Genomic DNA, 24582 nt, shown 5'->3' with positions numbered 1-24582 from the left:
CCCACCCTGGGAGTGTAACAGGAAACCGAACCCACCCTGGGAGAGTGTAACAGGAAACCGAACCCATGCTGGGAGAGTGTAGCTGGAAACCGAACCCACCCTGGGAGAATGTAACAGGAAACCGAACCCACCCTGGGAGAGTGTAACAGGAAACCGAACCCACCCTGGGAGTGTAACAGGAAACCGAACCCACCCTGGGAGAGTGTAACAGGAAACCGAACCCACCCTGGGAGAGTGTAGCTGGAAACCGAACCCACCCTGGGAGTGTAACAGGAAACCGAACCCACCCTTGGAGAGTGTAGCTGGAAACCGAACCCACCCTGGGAGTGTAACAGGAAACCGAACCCACCCTGGGAGAGTGTAGCTGGAAACCGAACCCACCCTGGGAGTGTAACAGGAAACCGAACCCACCCTGGGAGAGTGTAACAGGAAACCGAACCCACCCTGGGAGAGTAACAGGAAACCGAACCCACCCTGGGAGTGTGTAGCAGGAAACCGAACCCACCCTGGGAGAGTGTAGCAGGAAACCGAACCCACCCTGGGAGTGTAACAGGAAACCGAACCCACCCTGGGAGAGTGTAACAGGAAACCGAACCCACCCTGGGAGAGTGTAGCAGGAAACCGAACCCACCCTGGGAGTGTAACAGGAAACCGAACCCACCCTGGGAGAGTGTAACAGGAAACCGAACCCACCCTGGGAGCGTAACAGGAAACCGAACCCACCCTGGGAGCGTAACAGGAAACCGAACCCACCCTGGGAGAGTGTAACAGGAAACCGAACACACCCTGGGAGAGTAACAGGAAACCGAACCCACCCTGGGAGTGTGTAGCAGGAAACCGAACCCACCCTGGGAGAGTGTAGCAGGAAACCGAACCCACCCTGGGAGTGTAACAGGAAACCGAACCCACCCTGGGAGAGTGTAGCTGGAAACCGAACCCACCCCTGGGAGAGTGTAACAGGAAACCGAACCCACCCTGGGAGAGTGTAACAGGAAACCGAACCCACCCTGGGAGCGTAACAGGAAACCGAACCCACCCTGGGAGCGTAACAGGAAACCGAACCCACCCTGGGAGAGTGTAACAGGAAACCGAACCCACCCTGGGAGAGTAACAGGAAACCGAACCCACCCTGGGAGTGTGTAGCAGGAAACCGAACCCACCCTGGGAGAGTGTAGCAGGAAACCGAACCCACCCTGGGAGTGTAACAGGAAACCGAACCCACCCTGGGAGAGTGTAACAGGAAACCGAACCCACCCTGGGAGCGTAACAGGAAACCGAACCCACCCTGGGAGCGTAACAGGAAACCGAACCCACCCTGGGAGAGTGTAACAGGAAACCGAACCCACCCTGGGAGAGTAACAGGAAACCGAACCCACCCTGGGAGTGTGTAGCAGGAAACCGAACCCACCCTGGGAGAGTGTAGCAGGAAACCGAACCCACCCTGGGAGTGTAACAGGAAACCGAACCCACCCTGGGAGAGTGTAACAGGAAACCGAACCCACCCTGGGAGAGTGTAGCAGGAAACCGAACCCACCCTGGGAGTGTAACAGGAAACCGAACCCACCCTGGGAGAGTGTAACAGGAAACCGAACCCACCCTGGGAGCGTAACAGGAAACCGAACCCACCCTGGGAGCGTAACAGGAAACCGAACCCACCCTGGGAGAGTGTAACAGGAAACCGAACACACCCTGGGAGAGTAACAGGAAACCGAACCCACCCTGGGAGTGTGTAGCAGGAAACCGAACCCACCCTGGGAGAGTGTAGCAGGAAACCGAACCCACCCTGGGAGTGTAACAGGAAACCGAACCCACCCTGGGAGAGTGTAGCTGGAAACCGAACCCACCCCTGGGAGAGTGTAACAGGAAACCGAACCCATCCTGGGAGAGTGTAACAGGAAACTGAACCCACCCTGGGAGTGTAACAGGAAACCGAACCCACCCTAGGAGAGTGTAGCTGGAAACCAAACCCACCCTGGGAGAGTGTAACAGGAAACCGAACCCACCCTGAGAGTGTAACAGGAAACCGAACCCACCCTGGGAGAGCGTAACAGGAAACCGAGCCCACCCTGGGAGAGTGTAACAGGAAACCGAACCCACCCTGGGAGAGTGTAGCTGGAAACCGAACCCACCCTGGGAGTGTAACAGGAAACCAAACCCACCCTGGGAGAATGTAGCTGGAAACCGAACCCACCCTGGGAGTGTAACAGGAAACCGAACCCACCCTGGGAGAGTGTAGCTGGAAACCGAACCCACCCTGGGAGTGTAACAGGAAACCGAACCCACCCTGGGAGAGTGTAACAGGAAACCGAACCCACCCTGGGAGAATAACAGGAAACCGAACCCACCCTGGGAGAGTGTAGCAGGAAACCGAACCCACCCTGGGAGTGTAACAGGAAACCAAACCCATCCTGGGAGAGTGTAGCTGGAAACCGAACCCACCCTGGGAGTGTAACAGGAAACCGAACCCACCCTAGGAGTGTAACAGGAAACCGAACCCACCCTGGGAGAGTGTAGCTGGAAACCGAACCCACCCTGGGAGTGTAACAGGAAACCGAACCCACCCTGGGAGAGTGTAACAGGAAACCGAACCCATGCTGGGAGAGTGTAGCTGGAAACCGAACCCACCCTGGGAGAGTGTAACAGGAAACCGAACCCACCCTGGGAGAGTGTAACAGGAAACCGAACCCACCCTGGGAGTGTAACAGGAAACCGAACCCACCCTGGGAGAGTGTAACAGGAAACCGAACCCACCCTGGGAGAGTGTAGCTGGAAACCGAACCCACCCTGGGAGTGTAACAGGAAACCGAACCCACCCTTGGAGAGTGTAGCTGGAAACCGAACCCACCCTGGGAGTGTAACAGGAAACCGAACCCACCCTGGGAGAGTGTAGCTGGAAACCGAACCCACCCTGGGAGTGTAACAGGAAACCGAACCCACCCTGGGAGAGTGTAACAGGAAACCGAACCCACCCTGGGAGAGTAACAGGAAACCGAACCCACCCTGGGAGTGTGTAGCAGGAAACCGAACCCACCCTGGGAGAGTGTAGCAGGAAACCGAACCCACCCTGGGAGTGTAACAGGAAACCGAACCCACCCTGGGAGAGTGTAACAGGAAACCGAAACCACCCTGGGAGAGTAACAGGAAACCGAACCCACCCTGGGAGTGTGTAGCAGGAAACCGAACCCACCCTGGGAGAGTGTAGCAGGAAACCGAACCCACCCTGGGAGTGTAACAGGAAACCGAACCCACCCTGGGAGAGTGTAACAGGAAACCGAACCCACCCTGGGAGAGTAACAGGAAACCGAACCCACCCTGGGAGTGTGTAGCAGGAAACCGAACCCACCCTGGGAGAGTGTAGCAGGAAACCGAACCCACCCTGGGAGTGTAACAGGAAACCGAACCCACCCTGGGAGAGTGTAACAGGAAACCGAACCCACCCTGGGAGAGTGTAGCAGGAAACCGAACCCACCCTGGGAGTGTAACAGGAAACCGAACCCACCCTGGGAGAGTGTAACAGGAAACCGAACCCACCCTGGGAGAGTGTAACAGGAAACCGAACCCACCCTGGGAGAGTAACAGGAAACCGAACCCACCCTGGGAGTGTGTAGCAGGAAACCGAACCCACCCTGGGAGAGTGTAGCAGGAAACCGAACCCACCCTGGGAGTGTAACAGGAAACCGAACCCACCCTGGGAGAGTGTAGCTGGAAACCGAACCCACCCCTGGGAGAGTGTAACAGGAAACCGAACCCATCCTGGGAGAGTGTAACAGGAAACTGAACCCACCCTGGGAGTGTAACAGGAAACCGAACCCACCCTAGGAGAGTGTAGCTGGAAACCAAACCCACCCTGGGAGAGTGTAACAGGAAACCGAACCCACCCTGAGAGTGTAACAGGAAACCGAACCCACCCTGGGAGAGCGTAACAGGAAACCGAGCCCACCCTGGGAGAGTGTAACAGGAAACCGAACCCACCCTGGGAGAGTGTAGCTGGAAACCGAACCCACCCTGGGAGTGTAACAGGAAACCAAACCCACCCTGGGAGAATGTAGCTGGAAACCGAACCCACCCTGGGAGTGTAACAGGAAACCGAACCCACCCTGGGAGAGTGTAGCTGGAAACCGAACCCACCCTGGGAGTGTAACAGGAAACCGAACCCACCCTGGGAGAGTGTAACAGGAAACCGAACCCACCCTGGGAGAATAACAGGAAACCGAACCCACCCTGGGAGAGTGTAGCAGGAAACCGAACCCACCCTGGGAGTGTAACAGGAAACCAAACCCATCCTGGGAGAGTGTAGCTGGAAACCGAACCCACCCTGGGAGTGTAACAGGAAACCGAACCCACCCTAGGAGTGTAACAGGAAACCGAACCCACCCTGGGAGAGTGTAGCTGGAAACCGAACCCACCCTGGGAGTGTAACAGGAAACCGAACCCACCCTGGGAGAGTGTAACAGGAAACCGAACCCATGCTGGGAGAGTGTAGCTGGAAACCGAACCCACCCTGGGAGTGTGTAACAGGAAACCGAACCCACCCTGGGAGAGTGTAACAGGAAACCGAACCCACCCTGGGAGTGTAACAGGAAACCGAACCCACCCTGGGAGAGTGTAACAGGAAACCGAACCCACCCTGGGAGAGTGTAGCTGGAAACCGAACCCACCCTGGGAGTGTAACAGGAAACCGAACCCACCCTTGGAGAGTGTAGCTGGAAACCGAACCCACCCTGGGAGTGTAACAGGAAACCGAACCCACCCTGGGAGAGTGTAGCTGGAAACCGAACCCACCCTGGGAGTGTAACAGGAAACCGAACCCACCCTGGGAGAGTGTAACAGGAAACCGAACCCACCCTGGGAGAGTAACAGGAAACCGAACCCACCCTGGGAGTGTGTAGCAGGAAACCGAACCCACCCTGGGAGAGTGTAGCAGGAAACCGAACCCACCCTGGGAGTGTAACAGGAAACCGAACCCACCCTGGGAGAGTGTAACAGGAAACCGAACCCACCCTGGGAGAGTGTAGCAGGAAACCGAACCCACCCTGGGAGTGTAACAGGAAACCGAACCCACCCTGGGAGAGTGTAACAGGAAACCGAACCCACCCTGGGAGCGTAACAGGAAACCGAACCCACCCTGGGAGCGTAACAGGAAACCGAACCCACCCTGGGAGAGTGTAACAGGAAACCGAACCCACCCTGGGAGAGTAACAGGAAACCGAACCCACCCTGGGAGTGTGTAGCAGGAAACCGAACCCACCCTGGGAGAGTGTAGCAGGAAACCGAACCCACCCTGGGAGTGTAACAGGAAACCGAACCCACCCTGGGAGAGTGTAACAGGAAACCGAACCCACCCTGGGAGCGTAACAGGAAACCGAACCCACCCTGGGAGCGTAACAGGAAACCGAACCCACCCTGGGAGAGTGTAACAGGAAACCGAACCCACCCTGGGAGAGTAACAGGAAACCGAACCCACCCTGGGAGTGTGTAGCAGGAAACCGAACCCACCCTGGGAGAGTGTAGCAGGAAACCGAACCCACCCTGGGAGTGTAACAGGAAACCGAACCCACCCTGGGAGAGTGTAACAGGAAACCGAACCCACCCTGGGAGAGTGTAGCAGGAAACCGAACCCACCCTGGGAGTGTAACAGGAAACCGAACCCACCCTGGGAGAGTGTAACAGGAAACCGAACCCACCCTGGGAGCGTAACAGGAAACCGAACCCACCCTGGGAGCGTAACAGGAAACCGAACCCACCCTGGGAGAGTAACAGGAAACCGAACCCACCCTGGGAGAGTGTAGCTGGAAACCGAACCCACCCTGGGAGAGTGTAGCTGGAAACCGAACCCACCCTGGGAGAGTGTAACAGGAAACCGAACCCACCCTGGGAGAGTGTAGCAGGAAACCGAACCCACCCTGGGAGAGCGTAACAGGAAACCGAACCCACCCTGGGAGAGCGTAACAGGAAACCGAACCCACCCTGGGAGAGCGTAGCTGGAAACCGAACCCACCCTGGGAGAGTGTAACAGGAAACCGAACCCACCCTGGGAGTGTAACAGGAAACCGAACCCACCCTGGGAGAGTGTAACAGGAAACCGAACCCACCCTGGGAGAGTGTAGCTGGAAACCGAACCCACCCTGGGAGTGTAACAGTTAACCGAACCCACCCTGGGAGAGTGTAGCAGGAAACCGAACCCACCCTGGGAGAGTGTAGCAGGAAACCGAGCCCACCCTGGGAGAGTGTAACAGAACAGGAAACCACAAAGTCAGCTGGCTTTACATTTGTTGTTGGAAAACTTTCAAAACTGTTATAAAAGTAACCAGGTAAAGTCAACATGGCTTTGTCAAAGGAAAGTCATGTTTGAGCAATTTATAGGAAGGCACAAGGGTAAGGGACCTGGTGGGTTTCTGGACTTGGGATTAGAGAAGGTACTTGCTAAGTTGCAGAAAATGAAACTTTGTCGTTTATGAGGTGATTTTGTTGAGAGATACAGAACAGTAATACATCCTTCTGGCCCAGTTACACCCATGTGACCAATTCACCTACTAACCCTGTGTGCTCGGAATGTGGGGGGAACCGGAGTACCTGGAAGGAATCCATGTGGTCAAAGGGAGAACAATCAAACTCTTACAGACGGCAGCGGGAATTGAACCTGGGTCACTGACAATTTAGTAGTGTTATGCTAACTGCTTGGCTACCGTGCTGTACTAGTGTCAGTAGGGGGAGTGTAACAGGCAGGAAATGGGGTAGATGGGGTACACTCACTTTCATCGGTCTAAAACTGAACAGCTGCCCCAATGTTCATCACTCTAGCATCCAGTCACATCCCTGCCAAATGCCTTGAGGGTACACAGAGTGTGGGGATCTGAGCCAATTCCATCTCCAAGGGGATAGGCGCCTGATACACTGGTCACCACATCAGTGCGGAGGGACCAGGAGAAGTTGCTGCTGAGGAATCTCAGCTGGCAATCATCTCTCCAGGGCTAAGGGCGAGGTTGTGTTCACCACACATCTTCCTGAAGTCAACAGTCAGCTCTTTCATAGAACATACAGCACAGTACAGGCCCTTTAGCCCATTATGTGGTTCTGATGTTTTAACGTAATGTAAGATCAATCTAACCCTTCCCTCCTACACAGCCTCCATTTTACTGTCATCCATGTGCCTGTCTAAGAGTCTCTTAAATGTCCCTAATGTATCTGCCTCTACACCAGCCCAGCGGGATGTTCCACACACCCACCACTCTCTGTATAAAAACCTACCTCTGACATCCCCCGATACTTTCCTCCATTCACTTTAAGATTATGCCCCCCCCATGTGAACCGTTATTTTGCTGACATTAGGGGCTGCGTTAATGTTCTGACACCGTGACCACTGAGATTCTCTTAAAGGTCCCTAATGTATGTTAATGTATAAAGTGGAGGTTGATAGGTTCTTCATTAGTCAGGGAGTCAAAGGTTATAGGGAGAAGGAAGGAGAATGGGATTAGAGTCAGAGAGTCATAGAACTACTGCACAGAAACAGACATTCTTTTTTTTTAAATTTTTTATTAGTTTTTTTATACATTTTCTACATCGCTACAGATAAAAGAAACCCCAGATCGAAATGAAGAACATTCATACAGTGCAAAAATAAACATACAATAATAATATAATACAAAAGAAGATAATTGAGAAAGCACCCAAATTGAAGATATGTAAAATTAGTATCCTCCCCAAGCCCCGCAACAAAAAAGAACTCCAGACCAACCACAACACAATCTAGAGAGTATACATCAGGACATTCAAACCCCCAAAACTGTAAATACACTTAGCAACAGAAGATATTAATGCCTACTACCAACAAAAAAGGAGCTGAAAGCAAGGGACCAAAAAAAAATCTTAGTTAAGAGGAAGGTTATGAAAATACTCAATAAAAGGTCCCCAGACCTTATGGAACTTTGTATCCGAATTAAGAACTGAATAATGAATTTTTTCAAGGTCTAAGCAGGACATAATATCATTAAGCCATTGAGCATGCGTGGGCGGGGCAACATCTCTCCATCTAAGGAGGATTAAATGTCTAGCCAGGAGAGAAGCAAAAGATAATATTCGACACTTGGTCGAACTCAGACGTAAATCTGTCTCACCCAAAAAACCGAACAAAGCAATTAAAGGGTTAGGTTCTAGGTGGTGATTCAGAATACAAGATAACGTTATGAAGACATCTTTCCAAAATTTCTCCAAGCTAGGACAAAACCAGTACATATGAATGAGAGAGGCCTCGCCCCTTTTACATTTATCACAGAGAGGACTAATGTTAGGGTAAAATCGAGATAGTTTAGATTTAGACATATGGGCTCTATGAACAATCTTAAACTGTAAAAAGCAATGGTGAGCACAAAGAGAGGTTGAATTAACCGATTTGAGAATCGAATCCCAAGTCTCATCAGATAAGGAGATATTTAAATCATGCTCCCAAGCCATTCTAATTTTATCCACAGGGGCACGCCGTAAGGATGCTAATTTATCACGAATAAATGATATTAAACCTTTACCTAGTGGATTAATAGAAAGAAAGAAATCCATAACATTTTTCTCAGGCATTTCAGGAAGTTAGGAATTAAAGGATTAATAAAGTGTCTAATTTGGAGATATCTAAAAAAATAAGCATTGGGCAGATTGAACTTAGCAGAGAGCTATTGAAAAGATGCAAAGTGATTATCAATAAAAAGATCTTCAAAATGTCTAATGCCCTTCCTATACCAATCATAGAATGCTGAATCATACGTAGTAGGTAAAAAAAAAGGTGATTATGTAAGATAGGGCTAGAAAAGGAAAAACCATGGAAACCATAAAACTTCCTAAACTGAGACCATATATGCAAAGTGTGTCTAACAAGAGGATTAACAATTAATCTGGACAAACTACTAGGGAGTACAGAGCCTAGAAGTGCAGAGATAGATAAATCTTTAGCGGAACTCAACTCCATTGCCACCCAATTAGGGCACTCGGATTGGCCATGGAAAAAAGACCAAAAGGTAGCACAACGTATATTGGCTGCCCAATAATATAAATGAAAGTTAGGTAAAGCCATGCCACCCTCTTTTTTAGATTTTTGGAGATAAACTTTATTAATTCTAGAGTGCTTATTCTTCCACAGATATGACAAAATAATAGTCTAAGGAATCAAAAAAAGATTTAGGAATAAAAATTGGGATTGATTGAAATAAATATAAAAGTTTAGGGAGAACATACATTTTAACAACATTGATGCGACCTACCAAAGACATAGATAGAGGTGACCATTGTAACAGACTCTGTTTTATAGTATATGAAAGATTGGCAAAATTTTCACGTAAGAGATCTTTAAACTTCCTTGTGACTGTAATCCCAAGATAAGTAAATTGATTATGAACTACTTTAAAAGGGAGATCACAAAATGTTAATTCTTGTGCTTCTTTATTAATTGGGAAAAGTTCGCTCTTATGTAAATTAAGTTTATAGGCAGAGAACTGGCTAAACTGATCAAGAAGAGAAAACATTGGAGGTAAGGATGGAGACGGATTTGAAAGGAAAAGTAATAAGTCATCAGCATAAAGAGAAACTCTATGCTCAACACCCCCTCTCCAAATCCCAGTCAATTCAGGACAATTTTGAAATGCTATCGCCAAAGGTTCTATAGCCAAATCAAAGAGAAAGGGACTTAAAGGGCATCCCTGACGAGTGCCACGTTTGAGGTTAAATAACTGGGATTTCTGAAAATTAGTCAAAACAGAGGCAGTAGGACACAAATACAGCAATTTGATCCAAGAGATAGAACTTTGACCGGTCAAATTTTTCTAAAACTGCAAAAAGGTAGTTCCACTCTATACAATCAAATGCTTTCTCCACATCGAGGGAAATAACACATTCAGGAATCCCAGTTGAAAGTGAATATAAAATGTTAAATAAACGCTGAATGTTGAAAAAAGGAAGACGATTTTTAATAAAACCACTTTGATCATCAGAAATAATAGAGGGGATAACAGTTTCTAATCTATAAGCCAAAACTTTGGCCAAGATTTTAACATCAACATTGAGCAAAGAAATCGGCCTATACGAGGAACACTCTGTTGGGTCTTTACCCTTTTTTAGAAACAGACATTCTGAGGTCTCTCTGTGCCCCACTGTTCATCATGTAAGAGCTACGCTGGTTTGTCTATCTGTGACGCCACTTTCAAAGGATGATGTATCTGTATTCCCGGATCCCTCAGTTCTACCACACTCCTCAATGCCCTACCGTTCACTGTGTAAGACCTACCCTGGTTGGTCCTCCAAAGCGCAACACCTCACACTTGCCTGTGTTAAACTCCATTTGCCATTTTCCAGCTGGTCCAGATCCTGCTACAAGCTGTGATAGTCTCCTCGCTGTCCATAACACCCCCAACCTCGGTGAGATCAGCAAATTTGCTGATCCACTTTCAGAGGAATAATGATGGCAGAGTAATCGATGGGCTGAATAGCCTAATTCTGTTCCTCTGTCTCATGGTCTTATAATGTAGGTGCCTTTGTGCCGGGGTTTATTCTGAGGGGCTTAACGGGAGATTTACCATCACGGTCCTGAGCACAGCAGAAGCCACTGAACTCAGTGTTAAATGGCTGACATTGAAACGCTGGTTAGAGGCAACGCTGGTGCAGATGGTGTGAAACCGATGCCCTCTGTCTCCTTGACTCGGGGATGCTGATGAGCATTAGCAGGTTCCTGATGCAGATACTGGTCTCTTCTCGGCAGGCCAGGGGAATTAAAGCCAGAAGATCAAAGTGCCCGCTTGGCAGCCACTTATCTTCAGGAAACGCGACTTTCCAGGAACCTCATTAAAAGATGTAATAATTCTTTGTGAAGCTCTTGTGTGAGCTGGCAGGCAGCCAGCATGAGAATCAATCCTCTCTGCTCATTAAATCACAACCTCCAGCCTGAAACAGTCACAACTAATTGTGCGCCTCTATTAGACCATTCAGTCCATCGTCTTCTCCACACTTCCATCATGGCTAACCCCCTGTAAATACTGACACGCTCCCCTGGGACCCCCTGTAAATACCGACACACTCCCCCGGGACCCCCTGTAAATACTGACACGCTCCCCTGGGACCCCCTGTAAATACCGACACACTCCCCGGGACCCCCTGTAAATACCGACACACTCCCCGGGACCCCCTGTAAATAGTGACACACTCCCCCGGGACCCCCTGTAAATACCGACACACTCCCCCGGGACCCCCTGTAAATACCGACACACTCCCCGGGACCCCCTGTAAATAGTGACACACTCCCCCGGGACCCCCTGTAAATACCGACACACTCCCCGGGACCCCCTGTGAATACTGACACACTCCCCCGGGACCCCCTGTGAATACCGACACACTCCCCGGGACCCCCTGTAAATACCGACACACTCCCCCGGGACCCCCTGTAAATACCGACACACTCCCCGGGACCCCCTGTAAATACCGACACACTCCCCCGGGACCCCCTGTAAATAGTGACACACTCCCCCGGGACCCCCTGTAAATACCGACACACTCCCCCGGGACCCCCTGTAAATAGTGACACACTCCCCCGGGACCCCCTGTAAATACCGACACACTCCCCCGGGACCCCCTGTAAATACCGACACACTCCCCCGGGACCCCCTGTAAATAGTGACACACTCCCCCGGGACCCCCTGTAAATACCGACACACTCCCCGGTACCCCCTGTAAATACCGACACACTCCCCCGGGACCCCCTGTAAATACCGACACACTCCCCCGGGACCCCCTGTAAATAGTGACACACTCCCCCGGGACCCCCTGTAAATACCGACACACTCCCCCGGGACCCCCTGTAAATACCGACACACTCCCCGGTACCCCCTGTAAATACCGACACACTCCCCCGGGACCCCCTGTAAATACCGACACACTCCCCCGGGACCCCCTGTAAATAGTGACACACTCCCCCGGGACCCCCTGTAAATACCGACACACTCCCCCGGGACCCCCTGTAAATACCGACACACTCCCCCGGGACCCCCTGTAAATACCGACACACTCCCCCGGGACCCCCTGTAAATAGTGACACACTCCCCCGGGACCCCCTGTAAATTCCGACACACTCCCCGGTACCCCCTGTAAATACCGACACACTCCCCCGGGACCCCCTGTAAATACCGACACACTCCCCCGGGACCCCCTGTAAATAGTGACACACTCCCCCGGGACCCCCTGTAAATACTGACACACTCCCCCGGGACCCCCTGTAAATACCGACACACTCCCCGGGACCCCCTGTAAATACTGACACACTCCCCGGTACCCCCTGTAAATACTGACACACTCCCCGGGAACCCCTTTAAATACTGACACACTCCCTGGGACCCCCTGTAAATAGTGACACACTCCCCCGGGACCCCCTGTAAATACCGACACACTCCCCGGTACCCCCTGTAAATACCGACACACTCCCCCGGGACCCCCTGTAAATACCGACACACTCCCCCGGGACCCCCTGTAAATAGTGACACACTCCCCCGGGACCCCCTGTAAATACTGACACACTCCCCCGGGACCCCCTGTAAATACCGACACACTCCCCGGGACCCCCTGTAAATACTGACACACTCCCCGGTACCCCCTGTAAATACTGACACACTCCCCGGGAACCCCTTTAAATACTGACACACTCCCTGGGACCCCCTGTAAATAGTGACACACACCCCCGGGACCCCCTGTAAATAGTGACACACTCCCCGGGACCCCCTGTAAATAGTGACACACTCCCCGGGACCCCCTGTAAATACCGACACACTCCCCGGGACCCCCTGTAAATACCGACACACTCCCCCGGGACCCCCTGTAAATAGTGACACACTCCCCCGGGACCCCCTGTAAATACCGACACACTCCCCCGGGACCCCCTGTAAATACCGACACACTCCCCGGTACCCCCTGTAAATACTGACACACTCCCCGGGAACCCCTTTAAATACTGACACACTCCCCGGGACCCCCTGTAAATAGTGACACACACCCCCGGGACCCCCTGTAAATAGTGACACACTCCCTGGGACCCCCTGTAAATAGTGACACACTCCCCCGGGACCCCCTGTAAATACCGACACACTTCCCGGGACCCCCTGTAAATACCGACACACTCCCCCGGGACCCCCTGCAAATAGTGACACACTCCCCCGGGACCCCCTGTAAATACCGACACACTCCCCCGGGACCCCCTGTAAATACCGACACACTCCCCAGGACCCCCTGTAAATAGTGACACACACCCCTCGGACATCCCTCACACAATATGGAGACCAAAATTGTACAGAATATTCAATATGTGGCCTCACAAACGCATAATACAGCTTAAGGAGAACGTCCCTCCACTGAACACGTTATATAGCCCAACGATCTATTAGCATTCCTATTCTAGGTGTGAAAAGTCTACCAAGATACCCAAATCCCTCTCATATAGCACTTTTTCTAACTCAAGACCCCCTACTGTATAGTTACAGCTAATATTTCTACTCCCCATATGTAATATTTTACATTTACTTCCATTAAATTTTATCTGCCATTTATCTAACACACACAAAATGCTGGTGGAACACAGCAGGCCAGGCAGCATCTATAAGGAGAAGCACTGTCAACGTTTCGGGCTGAGACCCTTCGTCTCGGCCCAAAATGTCGACAGTGCTTCTCCTATAGATGATGCCTGGCCTGCTGTGTTCCACCAGCATTTTGTGTGTGTTGCTTGAATTTGCAGCATCTGCAGATTTCCTCGTGTCTGCCATTTATCTGCCCACATCTGGATTTTGCTTAGATCTAACTGTACTGATTCTACTGCCCGAATGTTATCAGACAATCCCCCTAATTTTGTGTCATCGGCAAACTTTACTAGTTTATTTGTTTTGTGCTTATCCAAATCATTAATGTAAATTGAAAACAGCAGTGGCCCCAAAACTGATCCCCACATCGAGGTGTAGAAGCTGTCCGTGAGAGGATAGAATAGGGGAGATCTGAGAGAGGGGTAGAAGCTGTCCGTGAGAGGATAGAATAGGGGAGATCTGAGAGAGGGGTAGAAGCTGTCCGTGAGAGGACAGAATAGGGGAGATCTAAGAGAGGGGTAGAAGCTGTCTGTGAGAGGACAGAATAGGAGAGATCTGAGAGAGGGGTAGAAGCTGTCTGTGAGAGGACAGAATAGGGGAGATCTGAGAGAGGGGTAGAAGCTGTCTGTGAGAGGACAGAATAGGAGAGATCTGAGAGAGGGGTAGAAGCTGTCTGTGAGAGGACAGAATAGGGGAGATCTGAGAGAGGGGTAGAAGCTGTCCATGACAGGACAGAATAGGAGAGATCTGAGAGAGGGGTAGAAGCTGTCTGTGAGAGGACAGAATAGGAGAGATCTGAGAGAGGGGTAGAAGCTGTCCATGACAGGACAGAATAGGAGAGATCTGAGAGAGGGGTAGAAGCTGTCTGTGAGAGGACAGAATAGGAGAGATCTGAGAGAGGGGTAGAAGCTGTCCGTGAGAGGACAGAATAGGGGAGATCTGAGAGAGGGGTAGAAGCTGTCCATGACAGGACAGCATATGAGAGGTCTGAGAGAGGGGAAGAAACTGTCCGTGAGCTTCTGGTACACGCCCTCAGGGTCTTGTATCTTCTGCAGGATTGGAGAGGAAAGAAGAGAGAATGCCCGGGTGGAGTTTATGTATGCTGGCTGCTTTCTTGTCACCATGTCAGTGGAGTGGAGACTGGTCTGCATGTGCTGGACCGAGCTGTGCTCGCGGGCAGAGCAGATGCTATATCAGGCTGTGATGCTTCCAGCCAGACAACAGGCCCCACATGAGAGACTGGTGTGGAAGGTAAGGATCCCAGTGAAGCTGGCCATCTGAAACCAGCTCCTGATGGCACACTGGAGCGGTCCTGTGGAAGATCTGGCACCCTGATCCAGACCAACCAAGAGAGGAACCAGGTGTAGCACGGACTCTCACCAAGATGCTGTCCTGTCCTTTTGTGGTGAAGATGCCAAACTAGGGAAGTATGAGTGATGGCTAGTCACTCTCACACTGCCTCTTAGGCCTGGATAGACGGTGCGATACGGTTAGTGCAGAAGCTGGGAGATTCGGTCGCATCTGGACACCACAAAATGCTGAAAGGACTCAGCAGGGGAATAAATAGTTAACGCTTCAGGCCAACAGAGGTCTCAAATGCACATCCTCAGACGGTGTTTTTCATTGACAGAAACAACTCATTTCACTCTATATTTCTATGTTTTGTTGTACATATAATAAATAAAATTAATCTTTATCTTTGAACAGAAAGCTGTCCACGGGGCTGACATCCGCTTGTCTCCAATGTACCGGTGCTGGAGCACTGGACACTATGAGAGCCGTGGCCAGAGTACACCACCCAACTCTGCTGCCCAGGAGTACTGCTGTGTGTCCACAAGAGAGGGCACAGGTAGGTACAGACTCCGAGGGACACTGTTCCACAGCTGTCTCCCAAACCCCAGCAAATCCTCCCCTCTCCACTGTCCCTTCCCCATAACACCCTCTCTCCATCCCCTAATCTTCTCTTCATCTCCATTACCCTTAACCCCGTCCACTCCATTCCCCAATTCCCCTCTGTCTCCCATCCCCATCCCCCTCCCTCTTCCTCCTTTTCCTCTGTCTCCCATCTCCTAACCTCCTTCCAGTCCACATCCCCATCTCCTTATCCCCTTCCAGTCCACATCCCCATCTCCTTATCCCCTTCTGGTCCACATCCCCATCTCCTTATCCCCTTCTGGTCCACATCCCCATCTCCGTATCCCCTTCCAGTCCACATTCCCATCTCCTAACCTCCTTCCAGTCCACATCCCCATCTCCTTATCCCCTTCTGGTCCACATCCCCATCTCCTTATCCCCTTCCAGTCCACATCCCCATCTCCTAACCTCCTTCCAGTCCACATCCCCATCTCCTTATCCCCTTCTGGTCCACATCCCCATCTCCTTATCCCCTTCCGGTCCACATCCCCATCTCCTTATCCCCTTCTGGTCCACATCCCCATCTCCTTATCCCCTTCCGGTCCACATCCCCATCTCCTTATCCCCTTCTGGTCCACATCCCCATCTCCTTATCCCCTTCCGGTCCACATCCCCATCTCCTTATCCCCTTCTGGTCCACATCCCCATCTCCTTATCCCCTTCCGGTCCACATCCCCATCTCCTTATCCCCTTCTGGTCCACATCCCCATCTCCTTATCCCCTTCTGGTCCACATCCCCACCTCTCCAATCTCCCCCTCCCCTCCCCTGTCCCCCCCGCCGCACGGATAGCTGAGGAGGGGTTGCAATCCATGTGCACGTGGTCACGGTGTGATTGTGTTTGTTCTAGGTACCGTGAGGGTGTTTGCCATTCCCGGGACTATGCTGAGAGGCCAGGATGGACACAGCCATGGAATTGGATAATTTCCAGACAGTGCCCGAGGCCATGGACAAGTCATCCGTAAAGCAGGGCTGGTATGTCTCCTACCCAGTCAGCTTCCAGGTGTCGCTGACCAGCTTTCTGACGCTGGAGATTGTGCTGGCATTCGGCAGCAACCTGACGGTGCTGGTCCTGTACTGTGTGCAGAGCGGCTTGGTAGACTCGGTCAGTAATGTGGTGACCATGAACCTGCATGTGCTGGACCTCATCATCTGCCTGGTGTGTGTCCCCCTGACCGTCACCGTGGTGCTGACCCCGCTCGACGGTGATGTGGCACTCCTATGTTGTTTCCACGAGGCATGTGTCACCTTTGCCAGCGTGGCCACTGCCGTCAACGTGCTGGTGATCAGCCTGGACAGGTACGACATCTCGGTGCGGCCAGCCAACAGGCTGCTGACGCCCGGCCGGGCGGTGCTTCTGCTGGCCGCCGTCTGGCTCCTCTCGCTGCTGGTCTTTTTCACGCCCTTTGTCGAGGCCGAGTTCTTCAGGGCTCCGCTGCAGAGCCCCGCCTGGCAGAACCGGAGCCTGCTGTGCATCGGCACCGGAGAGTACCGGCGCCGGCCTGCCGTCTACGGCCATCTCTTCCTGCAGATCCCCTGCTTCTGCTTGGCTGCTGCGGGCATGCTGGCTGCCTACTCCCGCATTCTAAAGGCACTCGACATCCGCGTCGGCAACCACTTCGGCCGCGGGCAGAAGCACAAGAGTAGGAGGCGGCGGCGGCGAAAGAGGAAGGGCACGGGGGCAGGGGCGGCCTCGCTCGGCACTCAGTACGAGAGCAGGAGGCCGGCCCCTGCCGCGGGAGGACCACCCCCCCCCACTGGGCGTCCACGCCTCAGTGTCAGTGATCATCGCACTGCGGCGGGCAGTCAGGCGGCACCGCGACCGACGGCAGAGGCAGAGGCGGGTGTTCCGGATGTCACTCATCACCGTCTGCACCTTCCTGCTGTGCTGGGCTCCTGTCTCCGTGGTGAACGTGCTGCTGCTGAGTCTGGGGCCCAGTGACCGGCTGATCCGTCTGCGCCTCTGCGGCCTAGCGCTCGCCTACGCCACCACTGTCTTCCACCCACTGCTGTATGCCTTTGCCCGACACAAGTTCCGTCAGGTCCTCAAGAGCAAGGTGAAGAAGCGGGTAGTGTCCGTGCTGCAAGTTGATCCTGCGCCCAGTGCCACCGTCATCCACAATTCCTGGGTGGAGACTGGCAAGGCTCAGCAGGCGGGGGCAGCTGGGGCTCGCTCCCAGCCCCTGGCCCACGTCCAGGCCTGATCCTCCACACCACAGCACAGGCCCACTTCAGTACTTGGCCCCAATCCCACCCTCAATCACTCCATTCCCCCAATCCCATCCTCAACCACTTCATTCCCCAATCCCATTCTCAATCACCCCCATTTCCCAATCCCATCCTCAATCACCCACATCCCCAATAACACCCTCAATTACCCCATTCCCCAATAACACCTTCAATCACCCCCATTCCTGCAATCCCACCCCACCCTCAATCACACCCATTCCTCTATCTCATCCTCAATTACCCCCATTCCCCAATTTCACTCTCAATCACCCCTTTCCTCCCTCAAACTCCCAATCCTACCTTCAATTCTCCTATTTTCGATCTCGCTCGCCCACCTTCCCCAAGCCCCTTCCTCGATCCCACCCTCAAATACCACCATCCTTCCCTCTTCCACCCTGTCCCAACCTCAAACACCAGCATTCCTCCATCTTCCCCAAACTCCACCCTTAATCTCACCTATTCTCAAACTTGCCCTCCCTTCTTCCATCTCCCCATCCCACCCTCATTCCCCCCTTTCCATCTCTTCCTCCCTCCCAGAACCAAAGGCACCAAGGTCCTACCCCTAGAGCACCCAGCAAGACCCTTCAGCACCGAAGCCCTGTCCCTACTCTTGACAGCACCCAGTGGAACACAGCAGTGCATAGGTTAAACCAGTCCCAGAACCATAGCCAGCAGAGGGGTCCACCAACAACCCCCTCACCTAGGCCCCACATCCCTCCCACCCTCACCTCTTTTGTACTGGAGGCTCCAAGCTGCCTCTGGAGAGAAGGTAAAGGCCAGTTTCAGTGCCAGTGTTGGGAGGCAGGAGCGGTGTCCCACCAGGAGATGGAGGTTACTGCAACATGCAAGCTGCCAGAAGAACCCAGTGCTCCACTGGATTCAAAACTCCAGGAGTTCATGCCGACACGGACTCAACTGGACAGACAGATACTGTGCCCCAGACCAGATCAGAAGCTGGGTATCCTGTGGGTTGTGACTCATCTCCTGACACACCGGGCTCTTTGCACCACCTAGCAGGCACAGGTCGGGAGTGTGATTGAACTCTTTCCACTGGCCTGGGTGAGCACAGCTCTCGAGAAGTTCAACACTGTCCAGAACAAAGAACCCGCTGGATCTGCCCTGCCCACCTCACGAAACAGACACCCTGTCCCTCCAGTACTGGCACACTGAGGCTGCAGAATTCACTCCTCCCAGAACAGTGACTCTACCTCCAAGAACAAAGGCAGTGGGTGCAGAGAGACACCACCACCCTGGCTTGGAAATGTCTCGCTGTTCCTTCCCTGTCATTGGGTCTAAACCCTGAACTCCCTCCCCACCAGCACCGTGGTGAACACCTTCACCAGAAGGACTGCAAAGAGCACCTCAGCCCCTCCTTTTCGAGGGCAATTAGGGGTGGGGGCAATAAACACTGACTGACTAACAGGAGGAGTTTTATTCTTTCAGAACCTTATAAACCCTCGGAGTGCAGAGGTAGGGCCGACTAGTGTGTCAGCAGGGAGGTGGTGCCTAGTGTCAGTGAGGAGATGGACCCACAGTGCAGTGATAGGGCCCTCAGATCACAGAGTGTGGAGGGGGGGTCAACAAATGAGTCAGTGTGGTGAAAGGACAGAGCACGAGGTGGGACCCTCAGAAGGTAGAGGGGGACCTTCAGAGCACAGAGCATTGTAGTGGGGTCAACAAATGAGTCAACCTGGACATGGGACCCTCAGAGCACGGAGCACGGAGTTGGGACCCTCAGAGGGCGGAGGTGGACCCTCAGAGCACAGAGCACGGAGTTGGGACCCTCAGAGGGCGGAGGTGGACCCTCAGAGCACAGAGCATGGAGTTGGGACCCTCAGAGGGTGGAGGTGGACCCTCAGAGCACAGAGCACGGAGGTGGACCCTCAGAGCGCAGAGCACGGAGTTGGGACCCTCAGAGGGTGGAGGTGGACCCTCAGAGCACGGAGGTGGACCCTCAGAGGGCGGAGGTGGACCCTCAGAGCACGGAGTTGGGACCCTCAGAGGGCGGAGGTGGAACCTCAGAGCACAGAGCACGGAGTTGGGACCCTCAGAGGGTGGAGGTGGACCCTCAGAGCACAGAGCACGGAGTTGGGACCCTCAGAGGGCAGAGGTGGGACCTTCCAAGCATGGAGGCAGCTTCTACTGACTGCAAAGCTGGGAAGTTTGGTGAATTGGGCAAGAGGTTTTGGAAAATGTGGAGGGTTAAATTAAGAAAATACAATTATGAAACTAAAGCTGAGACTAAAAGAATACCGGCAGGAGTGGTTCAGTCCAAGTAAGAAATGACTAGTTTTCAAATACAGACAGAAAGAGCTCCTTCAGCCCAAATCATGCATGCTGATTTTTGTCCGTCTACACACAAATTCCATTTATACATGTTAAGACCTTGTCCTTTTGTATTTTGCCTACTTAATTGTTGTCTAATGTCTCCGAAACATGGTGATTGTTGACATTTCATAGAACCAGGCCCTTCATCCTAACAGCTGACATCAACTCTCCATGATCTACCCCGTTCACCGTTGTTTGGCCCATACCTCTCAATTCCTGTCCAAATGCCTCTTAGAGCATTGAACAGACAGTACCAGCCCTCTGGTCCATGATGTTGTGCCAGCCTGTAAGATCAACCTAATCCTTCCCTCCCACAGTGCTCTCCATTTTTCTATCATCCATGTGGCTTTCTGAATCTGCCTCTACCCCTGCCCTTGGCAGTGTGACCTGTACCCCCACCTCCCTCTTTCAAAAAAACCTACCTCTGACATCTCTTCCCACCCCCACCCCTCTACTTTCCTCCAATCACCTTTAAATGATGCCCTTTAACATTAGATATTTCCACCCTGAGATAAAAGCTCTGACTGTCCCCTCAAGCCGTACCTCATCATCTTGTGCTCAATCAAATTGTAATTTTATGCCCCTGTATCTCTTCCTCTGACAATAGTAATTGAGTAGAAATACAAGGACCCAAAAATTTCTGTTCTTGTATTTCCACATAATTAAATCTTAAATGAGATGTATCATATTTCTATACAATTTAATTGTATTTCTACTCAACTAACTAAGTAATTTTTTGAAATACAGAGCAGAACAGGCCCTTACTGACCTTCAAGCTGCATTGCCAGCAATCCTAATCAGGGGCAATTTGCAATTACTCATTAACTGGTACGTCTTTGGACTGTGGGAGGAAACTGGAGCACCTGGAGGAAACCCGCATGGTCACGGGGAGAACGTACAAACTCCTTATAGGCAGTGGTGGGAATTGAACCCAGGTTGCTGGTACCACAAAGCGTTTTGCTTACCACTACACTACCGTGCCATCCGAAAAATGAATAAAATTGTATTAAAAGTATTAAATGAGATACTTAAAATAGGCAAATGGTTGATAGAAAATGGAGACTATATAGGAGAGAAATGTTATATTGATCTTGAAGTAGATTATAAGGTTGGCACAATATTGTGGGCCGAATGGCTTGTGCTATGTCCTATCTCTTTCTGAAGGAGAGCCTGTGCTGGTTCCGAGGTCCCTGGAAGCACACACCCCCTCACGCTCCCTTTGCATCACCACTCCTCTGGAGCTGGAAGAGTATTGGTTATGTTACAGTTCAATGATGGTGTGTTTCTGGGGTCAGAGCCAGGAGGGTAGGTGCAGTTGGAAACAGAGCCAACAATGATCAATTCACAGCAGTTTCTGGGAGAGTTGATGTCAGCTGTTGATGTAGGGTGAACTCCAGTGTACAGTTCCTGTACCCTTGAGCCATTTTTCTGGTCTCCAGTTCAGATTGAGGTCACTGTTGGTCAGACTTCAGAAATCCTCCCCATCTCCCAGCAGCAGAAAGTATCTCGCATGAAGAGATCATCAGTTCAGCCAGGTTGAAATTCAGGAGAAAGGTGTCCGACAGAGGAGGAGGAGGGTTCAAAGGTCATCACCACCTTTCCCCAGTTAATAAAATCAACAGAAGGTAGATACTGGAAAACAGAAATAAACCCAGTGAGTGTTTGACAGGTACATCAGGGCAGGCAGCATCTGGAGGCAAGGGTAGGGAGGTGGAGTCCTGGTGAATGGTGGTGGGGGCGGACAGGAACTGGGACCTTGTTGAGTGAGAGAGAGGGGCCTCATTGTGAGGAGAGTGAGTGGGTGAGAGGGTCCTGGTATCTTGGTGAGTGGGTTGCGAGCAAATGACCAGCAGAGAAGCAGTTGCCAGGTTGCAGGTTACTGGGGGAATATGGTCGCACAAGGGTTTCGGAGGGTGAGAGCCCTCGGATGAGTCTGTGGGGGAGTGAGAAACCACTGGGGGGAGACTGTAGGGACGTGAGAGTCCCCTGAGTGACTATGGGGGGTGTGAGAATCCCCGGGGGAAGGAAACTGTGGGGGAGTGAGAAATCCCCGGGGGAAGGAAACTGTGGGGGAGTGAGAAATCCCCGGGGGGAGTAGACTGTGGGGGAGTGAAAATTCCCGGGGTGACTATGGGGTGTGAGTATCCCCGGGGGGTGAGACTGGGGTGGAGTGAGAAACCCCGGGGTGACTGTGGGGTGTGAGTATCCCTGGGGGAAGGAAACTGTGGGGGAGTGAGAAATCCCCGGGGGGAGACTGTGGGGTGTGAGAATCTGTCGGGATGTGAGTATTCCCGCGGGAGACTGTAGGGACGTGAGAATCCCCGGAGGAAGGAAACTGGGGGAGTGAGAAATCCCCGGGGGGTGAGACTGGGGTGGAGTGAGAAACCCCGGGGTGACTGTGGGGTGTGAGTATCCCTGGGGGAAGGAAACTGTGGGGTAACTGTGGAGTATCCCTGGGGGAAGGAAACTGTGGGGGCGTGAGAATCCCCGGGAGGGTGACTGGGATGTGAGAATCCCCGGGGGAAGGAAACTGGGGTGGAGTGAGAAACCCCGGGGTGACTGTGGGGTGTGAAAATTCCCAGGGTGACTGTGGGGTGTGAGTATCCCCGGGGGGTGAGACTGGGGTGGAGTGAGAATCCCCGGGGGGAGTAGATTGTGGGGTGTGAGTATCCCCGGGGGGTGAGACTGGGGTGGAGTGAGAATCCCCGGGAGGAGTAGACTGTGGGGGAGTGAAAATTCCCGGGGTGACTGTGGGGTGTGAGTAGACTGTGGGGGAGTGAAAATTCCCGGGGAGACTGGGGTGGAGTGTGAATCCTGGGGGTAACTGTGACTGTGGGATTGTCTATCATCTCGATGGAGATTGTACAGAGTCCTGCTGCCACCTGCTGGAGACCGGGGGAACTGTAATGCTATCTGAACAGTACACGGAGTTTCACAGGTCAGCAAGTGATCGGAGTCCGTCTGGCTAACGGGACGTGGTAGTTGGGTAACACTTGTATTTAAGAACACAAAAAGAAAAAAAAATAGGCAAAGATTGAGCGGATGGACGGAGACTTTTTCCTAGGATGGAAAAACTAATACGAAGGGTAATATTTTAAGGTGTTTGGGGCAAAGTATCGGGGTGGAGGTCATTTTTTTTTGCATAGAAAGTGGTGTGTGTGTGTGGAATGCCCTTCCAGGGGTGATGGTAGAGGCAGATACATTAAGGAATATACGAAACTCTTAAGATAGACACATGGATGATAGCATAATGGACTATGTGGGAGGGAAGGACAAGATTTATCTTTGAGTTGTTACGCCCGTGGCCCCCTCCTTTTTGAGAATGGCAGGATCGCTATTGATTCGAGTCAGGAGACCCAGGAAATGAGAGAAAGACATGCAGAATCCACAAAGAGTTTGGAATGTGTCCTGGCCTCCGAAAGGTGGAACCATTGATAACGGCTATTGTCTCTTGGAGACGGACTTGTGTATTGAATCCTGTACGATGCATCGAAGCCCCCAGGCAATGAACCGAAGGGGGGGGGGGGGTTGGTGGAGGGATTGCATCATCCCACCCTGATTGCCATCTGAGACCCTGTGAGTCAGGATAAAAGAGGGTCTGAGGAACAGCCCCTTCAGATGCACCAGAAGAAATGCTAGAACTCCTTTAACAGCGAAAGCCGGTGGAACCAGCTCACGTGCGTCCTTTTCCATTTGCCCCAGAATCGGTGGGTCTTGCCACGGAAGCACGGCTTTAGCTAACCTCGAAGGGGAAATCAGTCCCCCAACGACTCTTGAAGGATTGACATCATAAAAGGAATGGGCAAGTTAAACCTCCGTCTTTCTCTCCAACCAAAGGCTGCAGCCTACAGCTTGACTGAACTAAAGTGACTTTTATATTTCCATCGGACAATACATTATCCCCTAGACAACGATAGAGCTATTTCTTATTGATTATTATTATACCCGCGCTTTTAGATTTAGTATTGATGACGTATATTATCTGTGTGTTTGCATTGATATTATTTTTGTGTATTTTTATCAATAAATACTGTTAAAAATAGTACCATCAGACTTCAACGGACCTCTCTATCTTTGCTGGTAAGTGACCCAGTTACGGGGTACATAACAGAGTAGGTTAAGAGATCGGAACAGCATCGTGTGCCCAAAGGCCTGCAATGTGCTCTACTGTTCTATGTAAAATTATTGTGGTGAAGTTGGATAGCGAAGTGAGGAAGGAGTTGTACACACTGCTGAGATCACATCTACCTTCCTTGTGTGGTGGTGATTCCCTAACTTAAGGTGAGACGTTAATATATTGGAAAATGTTCAGAGATTTACTGGGTTGGTACCCTGTAGAGGGTGGGTTTTCTTGTATGCAAAATGACTGAAGTGGCCAGGCTTGTATCCACTGGAAGGTGAGAGGGGACAGTTAAAGCAAGTCAGATCCTGAGGGGTTCTGATGGGCTGGACGTGGAAACGGTTCCTCCAGTGGGAGAATCCAAATCAGGACACTATAAAATGAGGGATGCTCATATGAGC

At 51.9% G+C, this 24582-nt stretch overlaps 1 protein-coding gene across 1 annotated transcript in view; it reads left to right on the top strand.

The window, feature by feature from the left end:
* LOC140741687 (G-protein coupled receptor 22-like) overlaps positions 1–24106 on the top strand; it is a 43304-nt gene extending 19198 nt beyond the window's left edge. Inside the window, 3 exon segments of the mRNA XM_073071965.1 lie at positions 15300–15441; positions 16355–17248; positions 17250–24106. Coding sequence (XP_072928066.1) covers positions 16403–17248; positions 17250–17708 — 1305 coding nt within the window. The 5' untranslated portion in view covers positions 15300–15441; positions 16355–16402 and the 3' untranslated portion in view covers positions 17709–24106.
* Positions 24107–24582: the final 476 nt, after the last annotated feature.

Source organism: Hemitrygon akajei, chromosome 19 (assembly GCF_048418815.1).
Source record: "Hemitrygon akajei chromosome 19, sHemAka1.3, whole genome shotgun sequence".
In the NCBI taxonomy this organism is placed as follows: Eukaryota; Metazoa; Chordata; class Chondrichthyes; order Myliobatiformes; family Dasyatidae; genus Hemitrygon; species Hemitrygon akajei.
The sequence above is the reverse complement of the archived record's forward strand: the minus strand, read 5'-3'. Positions and strand labels throughout refer to the sequence as shown.